General features: G+C 29.3%; 1 protein-coding gene across 1 annotated transcript in view; it reads left to right on the top strand.

Annotated features, from left to right (window-relative positions):
- Nucleotides 1-2,592: 2,592 nt before the first annotated feature.
- The window catches only part of Nf1 (neurofibromin 1), a 162,794-nt gene continuing 149,024 nt past the window's right edge, over nt 2,593-16,362 (top strand). Inside the window, exons 1-5 of the mRNA XM_075367248.1 lie at nt 2,593-2,717; nt 3,442-3,585; nt 8,702-8,873; nt 14,720-14,828; nt 16,219-16,325. Of these exons, the coding sequence (XP_075223363.1) occupies nt 2,658-2,717; nt 3,442-3,585; nt 8,702-8,873; nt 14,720-14,828; nt 16,219-16,325 (592 nt within the window). The 5' untranslated portion in view covers nt 2,593-2,657. The remainder of the gene's footprint in view (nt 2,718-3,441; nt 3,586-8,701; nt 8,874-14,719; nt 14,829-16,218; nt 16,326-16,362) is intronic.

Raw genomic sequence — 16,362 nt, 5'->3', positions numbered from 1 at the left:
CAAAAATCACGCTAAAGTGGGGTAATGTTTTAAAAATGTTGAGAGAATTGACCCCCAAAACCTCCCCACCCACTGAAGATATTGATCCTAAAACTTTACCAACAAATATACACTAATCTCTGTGCCAAATTTCATCAAAATCGGTTTATCAGTCAAAAGTTAGTAAGCTTCAAACAACAATGCTCTTACATATGTTTGTACATAAGTAAAAATATTTCCTCCCCATTTTTTTTTTTTTGGGACCCTTGGCCATGAAATGTCAAGAAATTAAAAAAAAACCCATACCTCATTTTTTATATTTTACCACATTTTCCTTCTTGCAGCATAGCTCTAGAGAGCTATGATTGCCAGGAACTAACTAAATAAAATTAAAAATTGAGAAAAATAAAAGGAAATATAACAAGTCCCTTTGCTAAGTGCAAAGTAAGTTTAACAGGGAATGTTCCATGAAGAAATATTTAAGGACGTATCTCCTGGTTTAAAGATTAAATACTTTGATGATAATAGAATAAATGATAATAAAATAAAATAATAAAATAAACATGGGACTTTATAATTAGCTTAAGTTTAAAATATAAATAATTAACTTTTTGTAATATCTATAGTTATAAAAAGTAAGTACTAGGTACTGCTTAGTACATAGTATTTAATTAAGTTTTTAAATTAGTAAATTTATTAATTATGTCTTTACGGATGTATAGCTTAATTTGCTGGTATGAATTGATTTATATGTTCATCATCAAATGATGAAATTATTTTTAAAATGATAAAGGTTCTATAAATCCTTTTTTAAGATGCATTTCTCATTTACTAAAATTATAGTTTCAACTATGAAGGGTGATCATGCAGTCCAGTTGTCTAATTTAAAAGTAGAAAATCAACTTAATAAGATAGGATTTTTATTCAATTATCTATTTAATTTAATCATAAAATTATATTAAAAGTTTCATTTGTGTCTTAGCAAATGGAAAAAATAAGATTAATTAGCTCATGAAAGACATAATAATATACCAATTAAAATAAGAGATGAAACTAACAAAAATTATAATAACAAATAAATTAAAAATTCTTTGGGGTTCTTGACAGGAGTCAAAAAACCTGTTACAATATATATATATATCTGAAACTAATCCAAATGGATGGAAGTCAGAAGGGCTGTCATCCAAATTAAGAAATAGAAAATGGTGAAGTATTTTTAAGTTTCCGCAATACTTTAATCCTTTTAAAAATGAAAACAATTTTTCAAATTCAACCACATCATCACTGAGAATAATGGCAGTTCTGCTTGGTAGTTGAATTTCAATCTCATTGCTGTATAACATGTGCATTCCAGGAGAATGAATAGAACCATTTGTTATTATTATTTATGGGCATCTTGATGATACCACAGTCTTTCCATATTAATTGAAAACTAGTTTAATTATGTAGTAATTATGTAATACATTTACTACTTTCATTATATAATTTAATATATAAATACATAAATGATGGTTTACTACTGGTTAAGCAATGAAGTATGTGTTAATACATTCTTCTATGGAAACCAAAATCATGAAGATTTTGAGAAGTTGAACAATAACCTATTAAGCATTTAGATTTTTTTATACCATTATATATTGCCATATTGCTTTTATTACATTCTGTCCTTTAGATAAAAATTTGTTTTGCTAATAATTGAACATTACAAAAAAATTCAAAATAGATTGTCCAAAAAAATTACTAAAGCTCCTAAATTTATTGCCATCTAGCATCCACAGAATATGGTGAACTGTAATTAATTTATTTTATTTAAAACTTAAATGATTGAAAGTATAATTGAAATAAAGGAACTTCTTAAGTTTAGTGGTCATTTATTTCTGTTTGTTTAGACAAAAGGCATATTTTTTAAAAAAGGGATTTTTTTTTGCTTAACTTTTAAATCGTTAAATAATAACAGTCATTTACAGTGTAGTGTTAATAATTATATTCTGAGAGTGGTTTAAGATAAACATGATTGAAAATTCACATTGGTTGATGTGCACAGGCTAGTGAGTTCATCAAAGTTTTATTTATTACTATTATTTATTGCTCATTGTTTTCTAATCAATTGTCCTTTTTAACACATTTTCAGTTATTTTTAAATGTTATCATGGCTAACAAAATTAGATAAATTTGTTTTTTTATAATTAGTATTTATTATAATAATGCTGAGAAACACACATTTAACAACAGTAAGTTTTTAAAAATAAAAATTTTCTATTTTTCAGTCAACAAAAATGAAAGGAATATTTATATCAAATTTGATGAGCTCATCTTTGATAAAAACTACAAAAATTAATATTTTTGTTTTAAATCAGTCATAAAATTCCATTCTATAGGCTATTTTGAACTGAAAACGAGAAATAAACATATTTATCTGAAAGTAATTGGCGCTAGTCTCACAATTTTACCCGCCTGCACATAAGACTTCCCACTTATGCAGTGAACAGAATTAAACGTATTACTTTTCGCGGTAACTTTGCAAAAAAAATATAGCTTAGCTGTCGTCTGCTCTGGACAGTACAATAAGTAGGGAGTTTTCGAGCTTTAACATTGGCATGATTGCAGTCATATGGGTATGGCGTTCTTGTGATGTTTACGGTTCATATTACTCCGTGTTTTTGGAGTCATTTTAAAAAATGGCTACTCAAAAACCCGTGGAATGGGTTTCATCATTAATATGCAGATTCGAGGAAAAAGTAAGTAACTGAATAACACATACTGATTTATTTTATTTCCTTTTTTTATTCAGTTTTTAAGTTCTGCAAGAGTTCCGGAAAATCGATACAGCTTTTATGAATGAAAGCAGACCGATGTTGGGGGAAATGGGAGGAGCTCTAACATTTGAATGCATTAATGACAGCGTATCTCCAATCTAGTTATCTAGAATGAATGAAACGAGCTTATAACATAATTGCATTCATTGTATATTGTTTGTTACGGCATGGCTCTGACGTTTCATTAACAGGGCTTGATTGCCCCCAAATCCTGTCGTCTCCTTGTACCGGGCGCATCTTAAGTTGTGAAATTACATACCTATTTCACTTTCTTTTTTTTTACAATATTTAGAGTCATAGTCACAATTAATACGTTGAATTTCATTGAGTTGAAAACCTCACTTAAATTTAAGGCTAGCTTTACATTTTATGATAATTTGATTACAATAGTATACTGTTCATAAAAATTAGTGTGTTGATGCGTTCCTTTTTTGATTCATTATGAACACATAAATCAACAGCAATCTAATTAGTAGCTTGATTATTTTTATCGTATTTGGATTTGTTTCCTGTATTAAATATAGTTTGTTACTTAATAATTAATTGAAATTAAAAGTAGTGAACCATAAAATTTAATAAATTATTGGTTGTCGATTGTATTGCTTTGTCTTATTTATGCAGTATTGTATGATATTATTTTTTTCAGTTGCCATGCAAAGCTGGACCCCAGACTACACATTCAAGAGTAAATGAAGAACAAATAAAACAATGCCTAATACAGATAAGTCGGTATCGATTCTCCCTTGTTATATCTGGCCTAACAAAAATATTACAACGAGTAAATGAAATGGTAAGCATTTTCTTTTGCATTCATCAGCTTTTAATTAATTAATTTATTTTTTACATACTGTATTCATGTATATTTCGTTTATTGAGTTACTGCATACATCTGCACTAATCTGTTTCTTTTGTAGGCCGACTTAAATTGTTATTTATTTGGAGAGAAATGTTTGGCATTAGAGGAGAGTTAACAATATTAATTGGCTGATCTTGATATAGTTTATTTTTCAAAAAAACCTAGTGAATTATAGTCCTGCCTTATCAAAAACATTATTCATTTAGCATATTTGAGGTGTGAGATTTGTGTTTTTACAAGGGGAGAGTTGTAGAGTAGCACAGTTTATAAGAGACTTATAGTATAAGTGGTTGACTTGTGGAGATACTTGTGTGTATCACACACATGTTATTTGTAAATAATAAAAACCTTTTCTATCAGCTTATTTTTTACTAGCCAAATCAGAAGTTAGTTTTATAGATATACTGAGATATTAATGTGAGTTAACTTGTTCTACCGAAAGAAGTGTGATACTGATTTTGAGGTTTCCAGTTGCAAGTTTTTATTTACTAACGATATGTCATCATCAACAGCTTGAAAAATGATATTATTAATGTACAATCACTATATATTTTTTAACTAACAATTATATTAAAATACAAAAATATGCCAGCTATATGATGAAAAATTAAAAATTTTCATATGATTAATTTTTATTATTTTCCATAATGATTGGTGATAAAGATTAATTTAAATATAAGCTTTGGAAATGGCTAATAAAACCAAATTTTGTAAAAATGTTTTTAATCATTTATTTCAATTTTTTTAGATTCTCTTGCTATTATCTTCAGTGACTTATTCTGTTGTTCTTATCCTGTTATTCGCTAATGTTATTGCTGGCAGGTTTTCCTCATAAGTAGGCTGGTTGTACTTAGAATGTGATAGAAATGTGAGATGGATGTGTATTGTGTGTGTTCATTCAGTGTAACATTGTATTTATGCATCTCACATTGTTGAAATATGTTAAGATGTATTTTTTGTGAATTTATGAAGTGTGAGGGTTGTTGTCAGCAATGGTAGATTTCTAATTTGTGTCTATGAAATAGTTATTATTGACCAATACAATAAATATTGGTATTTAGAACCTTTTCAAGTATCCATTATGCCTTTCTTTGAAGCTGCTTTCCATTTGGCTAATGTAAGAACATTGTGCAATCTAAACTGTTCAGTTATTAACATTCCTGGAACAGTGTGTTTAATGATTATGTCTTTTTATAACAATTATGATACCAAAGCAATCAGCGAAAATACTACTTTAAAATACACTATATGAATAAATGACAGTCTCAGTTACACCTCAAACTACCTGATCTCACATAAACTATCTGCATTTAGACAGTATGACTTTGCAACACACTTATTACTGAAGACCATATGAAAATTCAACATTACAAAATATTAAGAATACACTGACATATAGCACTCATTGACACAATGTAAGTGTAAATGAAAGTAAAAACTAAGATAAACTGAACAAAAAATTCATCATATTATTGTACAAAAAAGGCTTTAAGAAATCGATATATAAATTAAACATTTTGTTATAATGCAGCCTTCAAAACAATAAAACTGATCAGTATCATGTTATCACATAAACTTAATGGTCTGGAATATATAAATTTCTTAATTTCTACTTTATATAAACTGTTCTTACTGCAGAAACATTTGTCTATGTTCAAGCGGGATGCAACTTCAAAAAAAAGGGACACATGAAAGTCAACATTTTCCAACCATCTAATAAACACAAATCATAAATATGCATGGAATATAAAAATATTCCATGCATACTCAAAAAATGCCAAATCTTAACGCATTTAAACATTAAGGAATATATAAAATACATAGTACTAATTGAACAGGTACAATCCAGTACATTCTTTATCAATTACCTAAAGTAATATTAGTGGACCAGTGTAAGAATACCAGTACAGTCACTGATGCTGATCACAAGGACAGCTAAAAATATTTTATTTCTTAAATCTTGTTTATTTAATTAATAAAAAAGAATTAGATTGTTATTATTATTAGTATGATAAAATTTAATTAAAGTAAAGTGTGAAGTAAAAGTAGTAAGAGAAGGTGACAGAGTAGTGCGACAGCTGATCTTCACTGTACAATAACAAGCGAAACAGAACTGAGTTATGTAGTGATAGTTGCAGTCAAAATGTCAAAACTTGATGTTCATAGTGATCACAAAGGCCAAAGAAAGTTCACATATCAAAGTGAAGAGGGAAATGCATGCTTATATGCTTCTTTGTCACAAAGAGTGGGTTCTTCCTGGAAAAACAGTAAATCTATACTACTGTAGAAAAGGTTCTTGGGAAAAATTAAAAAAATGAGTCCATATTTATCCAAAATTAAATTCTTAGATTTACAAATTCTTAGATAGACAAATAGATTCTCTAATCATGAACCAACAAGATTCTTCATCATGATAATGTGCCATATGAAAGTGCACGGTTGGTATGGCAATTTTTGACATCCATAGATATTTCAGATCTGCCATGGCTTCCTTGTTCACTCCCTTTGTGATATTTTACTTTTATTTCCTAAAATAAAATCAGCTTTAAAGAATTGCTATTTTGATTTGATAAAAATCGATTGAATATCTATAACGCATGCCCTAATTCAAATGAAGAGTTCCAGATATGCTATTGACAGTGACATCAGTATTTGTACTTTGAAAGGATTGCATCATAGTCAATTCAAATATGTAAATAAATTTTTTCCCTACTTCTTCTGAATTTTTCTTAATTTACTATACAACTTGAAGTCATTAGAAGGAACTTGATAGGCTTCTGTGTGCTGGATATAAGATATCCTATAACCTACTACAGAAAAAGTTTAAACAAACTTTTTAACTTAAATTTTCCCTCTTGTCTAGTTATTCTTATTATTTCAGAGTTTCAGTACTCTAATAATTTGAATGCTCCCCCATTTATCATTAGGAACCATGAGAACCATCATGGTTCTCATGGTAAATGATCATTTATCATTTACCATGAGAACTTATCTGCAGAGTTGCATGTTTCTAGCTTTTTTAGTTTTCTGTTTTTTTTTGGATTGCCATCCTTAATTTTTGTTACTGTTTAAAAGAAGTAGAAGTAAATTTATGTGTTTTGTTTATATAGTGTAAAACTAATTTTTAACTATCAGCATCTATTTTTATAAATTGTTTGTTCTGGTAAATATTATGAAAGAATTTCACATTTTATGCAGTTCAGAAGTTCAATAATATGAGGGTGAATCAAATATAAACTGGAATTTTTGTTGTCATTAACGCGTGGCTTTTCAGTGTTATATGTTGGGTGCAGCGTGCAGGGGATCCCACTCTTAGAAAGCCAGTTCACTACTTTTTTCTAGTCAGTATCACAATGTCAGAGCAGCAAAATGTATCATTGCACGTTGGGCAGTGGCAGAGGGCATGAAACGATCTGAAATTTTGAGACGACTTCAGGCATAGTTCGGGGAGAACACACTTAAAAAGACTGAATTGTATGATGTCATAAGCAGTTTTTGGAAGGGCAAGAATTAGTTGAAAATGAAGGTTACCAATGATGCCCTAGGACAAGTGCCACTTCTGAAAACGTTCTCATGGTTTGTTGCCTTATGAAGGACGACCATCGATTAATAATTGCAGAAATTGCTTCTGAGATCGGAATAAGCTACAGCAGTGCTCAGGCAATCGTTACTGGTGATTTTGGATTTAAAACATTGGCAGCACGATGGGTCCCTCATCTTCTTACCAAAGGTCAGAAGCTGTATCAGTTAGAGGTGTGCCAGTGGTCGTTGAGTCATTACCAAGCTGAAGGAGAATTTTTTTTACAATTTTTGAATTTTTTTTTATGAATTGGATGCCAGGTTAGAGGTTCTTTAAGCTAATTTATCAGAACAAAGTTAGTGATAGTTAATACAAAGTAGCTAATCATGTTCTGCAATAAAACTTGGGTGCACCATTACACCCCAGAATCAAAACAGACAATTATGGAGTGGTGAAAAAAGGGAGAGACTGCACCCATTAAAACCAAAACTTGACCGTCAGCTGGAAAGTTTCTGGCCGCAGTATTTTTGAGTTTTGCATGTTGATTTTTCTCCATGAACATCGTACAGTGAATTCTGTGTACTACTACCAACTTTTAGACGAAGCAAAACTCACATATGGTCAAAAAAGACGTGGGCACATATGGGCAATTTCCAATCTGAGAGGTTCTTTAGGCTAATTTATCAGAACAAAGTTAGTGATGGTTAATACAAAACAGCTAAAAGATTTTTTTCTGCCACGCATAACTTTTCTCTGTTTCACAGCAGGTATGTCGAACGTCAGTCCATGTAATTTTGTTGATGCAGAGTTATTTCACTTTAAGGTTTTGTTTCTGATTTGATTTCAGCGATCTGGCAGCTGACATCTCAATTAGAACATGGAATGATTGTGGGAAAGTGCTAAGTTGAATAACAAAGAAACCATGCTCTGAACAATTGTTCGTAGAAAACCATTTTGAAGCATTCATGTTAGCATAAGTCTATAAGAGATGCTGATCCATTTGATATAATTTTGGATGATGTAGTGAAATTAAGTTTACTACTACTTTATCTATTTGTGTTAAATTGTGCTTAAATTCATTTATGATCAACTAACTTTGTAGAAAAAGGTTTCAAGTTATAGTTACAGTTTTAAATTTTTTAAGTGCTCATTTTTTCCCCAACAAGATATATATTATAACGTGTTTAATATTTTAAAATGAATACTGATAAAAATGAAGTTAAGCTAATGCAAAGGATTGTTATGATGTAATTTTTTTAATAATGTAATTTTGATGTAATTTTTTAAGCAGTGAAGTAATGAAAACAGTTTTAGATGCTTTTTTATGTCTTATTATTTTGTTAATGAAGTGGTCTCATAATTTAACTCCGATAAAATTTTATTATTTATTTGACATATTAATATATAATAATTGACAATTAAAATTTGTTCTGGCATTTCATGTGCTCTTTAAAGGCCAAGAATTTGGTTTAAAAAATAAATAAATTAATATATTTTAAGATTTATTGCAGCTGTAAAAATGTTTTATAGGCAGCAGGATCTAGAACTCATGGACCAGAAATGGAAAGAAATTGTTATGAATCATTACTAATAGTTTTGGATACATTAGAGAAATGCCTCTCTAATCAGCCCAAAGATACAACAAGATTTGATGAAACAATGAATGTAAAAATTTTACTTCGAGAAATTTGTCAGTTTATTGGTAATTAATTTTTTTTAATACTAATGATTTTTCTTATTTTATTTCTTTAAGCAATACCTGTGTTTATTTATTGTTATAAAAATGTAACCTACTTTTGCTATCTGTCAGACAACTGATGGATAGTTCAGGTAGATTACCATTTATTGTCATATTCTTAATATAGTTTATGCTGCTGTTATTATTATATAATTTTTGTATTTTATATGTTATGTTAATCACTTATTCCTCCTTTGAATTATTTACATTCTGGATTAATTTTTAATTTACAAAAAATATTTGTGTTATCAAAATCCATTATCAGTTTACTAATATATACATTGAAACTGTAATAAGTAATTGTAATAATATACCACTTTTGAACGGTGCTTATGACAAATGACCATAAGGTTCATTTAAATGCATTTATTTTAATATTACATGGTTGCAAATAACATTATGAATGCATGCCAAATAACAGAAATAAGTTTTTTACCTTAACCTTTTTCATTTTACCATATTGGTAGATTTTTAGGTTAAAAAATGTATTTTAAACTTAGAGGTTGGTTTACCAGAATGACAGCAGAATTTTGTAATCAGTTCATAATCATGTATTTCTCTTACTTTCATTAATTTCTGTTTAAAAAGCTTGTGGTATAAAATATACGAGTAGCTTTTTTAAAAATTGAAACTTGTTTTAGAAATACATTTGGAATATAATTTTTAATATAATATTTTGGAATATAACTATAACAACTTATTTCAGAAATTTTTTTTAATTTGTGAATTATTTTAATAATAATTTTCCAAAATCTTCAGTAGTAATTGCAGTAGCTCGATGTAAAATTACTTGAAGTAGTTTTCAGTATTTGTGACAATTTAAATAAATACCATTAACACTGACATCAGGATAAATCAATATAGTCTCAATATCTTTATTTTTTTATATTTCTGCAGCATTAGATTTTAGCCAAAAAAAAATAGGTTTTAAATATTAGTTGAGGTTTTGTAATATATTAGTATTATATAAATAATATTTTCCAGAATTATTTCTAAGTGTAAGTTGGGGTGGAAGCATTGTATTACAAAAATTTGTTATTGAGAATTGCTCTTGAAATTTTAAATTGATGAAATTTCTCAATTTTCAGAAATTTTTTTATGGGCTGGAATGTAATTCTATACCATTAAAACAACATGTACTGGAAAAATTCACTAAAAATTAATTATATACAATTTTGTGTGAAATATTTAAATATTTTAGGGGAAAAGAATTAAATAAAATATGAAATAATTCTGTGCAGAATATTTGTTTGAATTTCAATTGAGAGTTCCCTCCCAGTAATAAAATATGATCTGTATCAGATTAACACTAGCTTTTTTAGTCTATTAAATAAATCAGTATAATAGTTATATAATTATAATAACTAATATACTACCACATAGTAATAGTTTTTTATTTATACTTTTTTAATTTTAAGTCAACATTAATATCATTTGGTTTTAATAAATGGCATCAGTATAGAAGTACATGTACCCAGTGTAGTTAAATTTTGGGGATCTTCAGAAAATTATTTGTAAATGATTGGCAATTTTATCTCTGTCATTCATTAATTTACAAAATGCTATTTTCTTAAAAAATCAGAAGTTGTATAATCATCACAATGTAAAGATACTGTACATTTAGCTAGGAATCAGCTAGCATGTTACTTTTATTATTTTAATGTAATAGTTGTATTATTCCTTATATATTTCTTCGTTTCATTATTCACAATCTTTTTTTAATAGCCATACCATTATCTAAATTTGGTAAGTGTATGGTAGCAAAAGAAAATTACAAAATTAGTTGGATAAAATTTATTTTATGCATTTGGTATTAAATAAAAATAGAAAAAATCTTAATCCCATCAGTATAAAATATTTTTGACACCAAATATTTTTGTTAGATCTTTGTGAAATGATACACACAAAAAAAAATAGGATGTTAAACCAAAGGTTTTGTTTATCTACTCAATCAGAAAATGATGTTGATGATAGTTTTTTGGTAGAAATTATGAAATATGCTGTGTAATTACTAAAAATTAAACAAATACTAGCTTGCAAAGAAATCAATTTGTTAATTGCTACATCAGATGCAATGCAGTTATATATTTTTTTGATGTTTACGAGACAAAATAGATTAAGATTAATTGGCTTCTAATTGATCCTGAGCTTAAATTTTTGTAGACAATCAATTTATTAATGGGCTTTATATCTGCTGCTGCTGACTGGAACCACAGACGTAATTTAAAAAAAATTAAAAATAAATTATACCAGGCCAAAATTCATTAGTCTGTGCTGTCTAATTTGGTGCAGTTTAATGTACTGAAGCTATGTTTTTAAGCAAGATAGGTGGTGTCAACAACTTACTATCTACTTTGTTTATTGTACTTATGGTGTTGAAAATGTTTGTGTTGTGAGTTTCTTTCTTGTGAGTAAGTGTGAAGCGAGTGTCTTTGATTTTTTTATTTAATTTTATCTTGCCTATGGTGTCTTCTGATGTAAGGCCAATTTCCTTCAGATCCTCTCTTGTTTCTCTGCATCATGCCTTGGTGTTTTTCAAGTCAAGATTGTATTGTATTAGCTGTTTCAGAAGTCTCAAATCTTGCATCCTTATGATGTGTCCAAAGAATCCTAGACTCCTCTTATGTGTGGTATTAGTGATGGGTTCTAACTCTTTCTACCTACTGTGCTGGGCATGATCTACCGCTGCTCGTCTTTCTGGTACTTTTTGTTGATGCAGGTACTTCCAGTTCTTTTGATTTTCTGAATTCTATTGATCTTTGATTATTTGTTTAGGTGAAAGTGTTTCTGCTACATATGTGGCTTCTGATTTTATAACTGTTGTATTGTCTTATTTTTGTATTTATGGATATACATTTTTTACTCTTAAGTGTACCAGGTTAATTTTTGTGCTTTAGCTAGTTTGTTTGGATTCAGGGTTTTTTTTTGTTTAGGTTGTTTGTTATTGTTTCTCCAAGGTATTTAAATTGGGTTATTATTTTGAATTTATTACCATCTTTGTTTACTTCTTTTAATTGTGTTGGCATAATTTCTGTCTTCAATGATATTTTGAGGCCAATTTTATTTGTATTGTTTTGAAGTTCTATAATATCTGTGTTAGCTTTGTTGTGTGCTAGAAGTACCAAATTGTCAGCGAAGCCAAAGCAGTTTGTTTTGATTTTTTGCCAAATTTTTATTTTTGGGAGGTATTTTTTGAGTTAATTCCCTCATTATCAATTTCCGGAGCATAGTTGAATTGTAGAGGTGAGAGTCCACCTTCGCACAGTCTTGTTTTGATCTCAGATGGATCTGAGAGTTCACCTCAGAATTTTACTGTTGACTTAATGTTTGTGAGGGTCAGTTTTATCATGTTTATTAATTTGGGGTCTAGTCCGAGGTATCTTAGAATTTTTTGTAGGGATTCTCTGTGGATCTAGTCATTGGCTTTCCTTAAATCTACAAATTTTATTGCCATGTCTCTGTTTCTTTTCCTGTTGTAATCCATTATTAGCTTGAAACTCATGTTATGGTCTGGACACCTCCTCTAGGGTCTGAACCTCCCTGATATTTTCCTAATTCTTTCTCAACCTGTGAACTGATCCTGTTGAGGATGATTCTTGAAAGAATTTTGTACGTAGTGTCTAGGAGTGAGATTCCTCTGCAGTTGTTAGGGTCTGTTTTGTCGGCTTTTTTGTGTAACAAGTGGATGAGGGCTGTTGTCCAGTGTTGGGTAATTCTTCTTTAATCTAGATTTTGACAAGCTGTTGATGAAGGGCGATTTTTGCTGGCCTTCCTGCATGTTTCCAGATCTATATGAAGGTCTAATCTCCCACTGCTTTGTAATTCATTGCACCCAGTGCTTTGTAGATTTTTTTTGTAGGAGGGTTGATGTTTTCCAGTGGTGTTGGTATCAAATTTTAGGAGTTCTGTCAGTTCTTTGCAATTTAGGAGTTGGTTGAAATATTCAGCTAGGATCTCCACGTTGTCTATTGTTATGGACCTGATTAACCGTAATATTTATGAAGGATAAAAAGCATTTCATCCTTCATTAGTAGGGTTGGGGGTTTGTATTTTTGGATTAGTTTTTTGAAGGTTTTGTGGTAGTTTCTTGACTGTGTTTTGTTGAATTCTATTAATTTTAATGTATCTTTATGTTGTTGTCTTTTTATTTCCTTATGGTTCACGTGGTTTCTTTCCTTTGTTTTACTAGAATTTGAAACGATGTTTCTGATGTTTGGGATTGGTGTAATAGCCATGCTTGATGTCTTCTCCATTGTTTCATCACATTTGCTGTTGCACCATTGATGCTTTTTACAGTTTTCTATTGGGGCCAATTCTGCGATTTGTTTAAAGTTGTTGACTAGATCTTAGTTTATCCGTGATTATTATTTTTTGGTAATTTTCATTCTTCATTATAGCTATTTTTTTTTTTTTTTTTTTTTTTTTTTTTTTTTTTTTTTTTAGTTTTAGGGGCTTGGCTTTGTTACTTCCTTTGGTGAGTGAATTTAATTTTTATTCTAACTACATAGTGATCTGAGCCTGTGTCTATTCCTTGGGAGTACTTTTTCATTGTAGATCTCTTTGTCCATGAAGACATGATTTAGTTGCTATTCTCCTTTAGTGTAGTCAAGGTTTTCAGTTTCTGCAGAGTTCAATGAATCTTGTCTGTTTTCATTCGTTTTCTTTTGGGCAGGCCATTCTCCATTGATGTCGCAGTATCAGTTGCCTAGTTGAGTGTTGAAGTCTCTGATTAGATATTTAACATGATTTTTGGGGATGTTATTTATGGTCTGGTTGAGTGGGTCCCAGAACTTTTCTGTTTCTTTATGATCTTTTTGTTTTTATTATTAGTGAAGGCGTGAGCATCTATTATGGATGCTCACCTTGTATAGATTTTATTAGATGCCTTTAGGGTGAGTTTTGAGATTTTTGGGGATTGTGACTTGAATTTTTATACAGATTTTATTATTTTGAGGCTGACCAAAAAGTCTGTTCCAAACTGTAGGACACTTTTCATTAATCTCTTCCAAGGTGTACCGTTGTAGAGCTCTATCCTTGAGTTTCCATGGTATACGGTCAGTTTCTTATTTCTTGCAGTACCATGATGAGAATTTTGTATTGGTTCATTAGATCGGTTACTATTTTTAGTCTACCAGTCTGCATGAGTGAGTTTACATTGTGTGTTGAAGTGGAGGTGATTTCCTTCAGTTTGATTTTGGATTTTGTATCATTCTTGTTCATGTGTATGGTGTTAAGGCATTCCAATGCTGCTGATTGCATGTTATCTTCTTGTGGTAGCCCATTGTATTGTAGTGCTACCTTCTCTGAATTCTGGTGTTAGTTGGTTCAACCAGTAGAGTGTTCCTGATAAAACGTTTCATGGTTGACTGTAAAAGGTTCACCTGTGGCAGTACTAGGTCCTGAGTTACAACTCTAGATGTGATAGTGGGGTATGGCTTGATGATAGATGAAGTTGTAAAGTTTGTTTAGATTCAGTTCACCAATTATATTTCTCCTATTTATTGTAGGTGTATCCAGCTGTACCTCTTGGAGGCTTGAACTGACTTTTTAAAGTTTTTATTTTGGAGAAAAGTTAAAAAGTCCGATCCTAAACATTACATCCATTAACTAGAATTTTCAAAAAAAATTAATCAATTTATTTTAATGCTCTTCATGAACTTACTTCTACCTGAACAGCTTTGTCTTTTTCTATCATTAACATTTGCTGTTTTTATACAAAAATAATAGACATAATAATTTTAATAATAAAAAAAAATATGGATTTTATTCTCATAGTCGTAGTTAAATATTTATTAATTTTGTTTTTACAGAGGTTCCTACTGATGGTTCAAATCATCAGTTGAAGCATTTGGCATCTAAAGTTCTTTTTGCTCTGAGTGTCAACTTTTTTAATGCTGTTTTCAATAGAATATCTGCCAGGTAGTAAAAAATTTTAATAGTAAGAAAGATTTTTGAGCATGTGCATACATGTGTGTGTGTGTGTGTGTGCGCGCACACACACACACACACACATGCCCAAGCATATACAAATATAAATATACATAGAGACTTAAAGTAAAATTGGATTACTTGTATTGTAAATTACTTTTCTGTATTGTATGTTTACTTTTTTCCATGTTTTAGTAAAGGATATATCTGGTTTTAAATGGAAAAAGGTTTAAAGAGTATATTCAGTAACAATGTTTGTAGTGGGCCCTGGATTCATTTGATTCCTGACTATAACAGAATATTTCCACATTCCTGTTAACAGTAAATGTTTTTTTTTTGGTGGCCTAATATTATAATGTTGAGAATTTTTACTTGAATTATTAATTGTTAAAGTTGATTTAAAGTTGATAAAGTTTTGTTTTCTTGACTGCAGAACAATAACTGTGATAAATTGTTCCTTCTTATTGTATAAATTATGCATATGTAAAGACAAATAATTTGGTCTACCATTGTCAATATCAAAGTAACCTAGATGAAAGTGGAATATAACAATGGTGTCTTGAAAGAAGTGAATTATTTGAAAAACTAAGTCCAATATTATATCACTTTCTAGATTATTCCATTAACAGGAATTTTCTCCTGCTAGAATCAGAAAAAAAGTAGTGTATTTTCAAATAAAACACGAGTTATTATTAAAGTTTTCTTCTTTATTGCATTATTTTATAGAAGAATGGACAATCATTAAGACTTGAAAAATATTTTTTTATCATTATCACAGATGTCAAGCATAATTTGTTTACTATAGTAGGTTTTTTTATAGATTAAATATTCTGTTGCAGTAGCTAATAATTTTATGGTTGAAGAAGAAAACTTATTGTTATAGGCCTGTATATATAAAGTTTGCTGTGGGTGCATGCGCACATGCACACTTGTTGATAATACACACATTGTATAACTGTTTATTTTTCAGAACAGGAATGTCTGGTACAGCAGAAAATGTATGTGGCAAATTTTTCCAAATCAATTTATAATTTATTTATCATATGTTATCTAAACTAGAAAATAAAAAAAGAACACATTTTAGAAATTTTTTTGATATACTAAAAACTGTGTATTAATGAACATGTGAGACCATTTGCTAAAGGAAAAATAATTTCTAAAATTTACTGCTGATGGTTTAATTACTTAGAAAAGCATAGGGGCAAAATGGAAGTTTGTACATGTATGTATAATTTTAAACTATTACCTGATTAAAAATTACAGTCCAAAGAGTTCTAATATTCAAAGTTTAACATTTTAGCAAGGAATTTTGTTATATTATAGATGAAAATGATTTAATATTCATAATTTGCATTTTTACATTATACAATTTTTATTTCAGATTACAAGAATTAAGTGCAAGTACTGAGGAAAATCCTGACTATAGCGATATTGAGTTAATACCTCATATTAATGTAGACGTTGTAAAATTAACAAAACTACTCAATGGTTTGTATCACTTGTTTATTTAAATTATTATTTTATT

The sequence above is a fragment of the Lycorma delicatula genome, chromosome 5 (genome assembly GCF_047948215.1).
Source record: "Lycorma delicatula isolate Av1 chromosome 5, ASM4794821v1, whole genome shotgun sequence".
NCBI lineage: Eukaryota > Metazoa > Arthropoda > Insecta > Hemiptera > Fulgoridae > Lycorma > Lycorma delicatula.
Note: the sequence above shows the minus strand (reverse complement) of the source record. Positions and strands in the feature narration are given on the sequence as shown.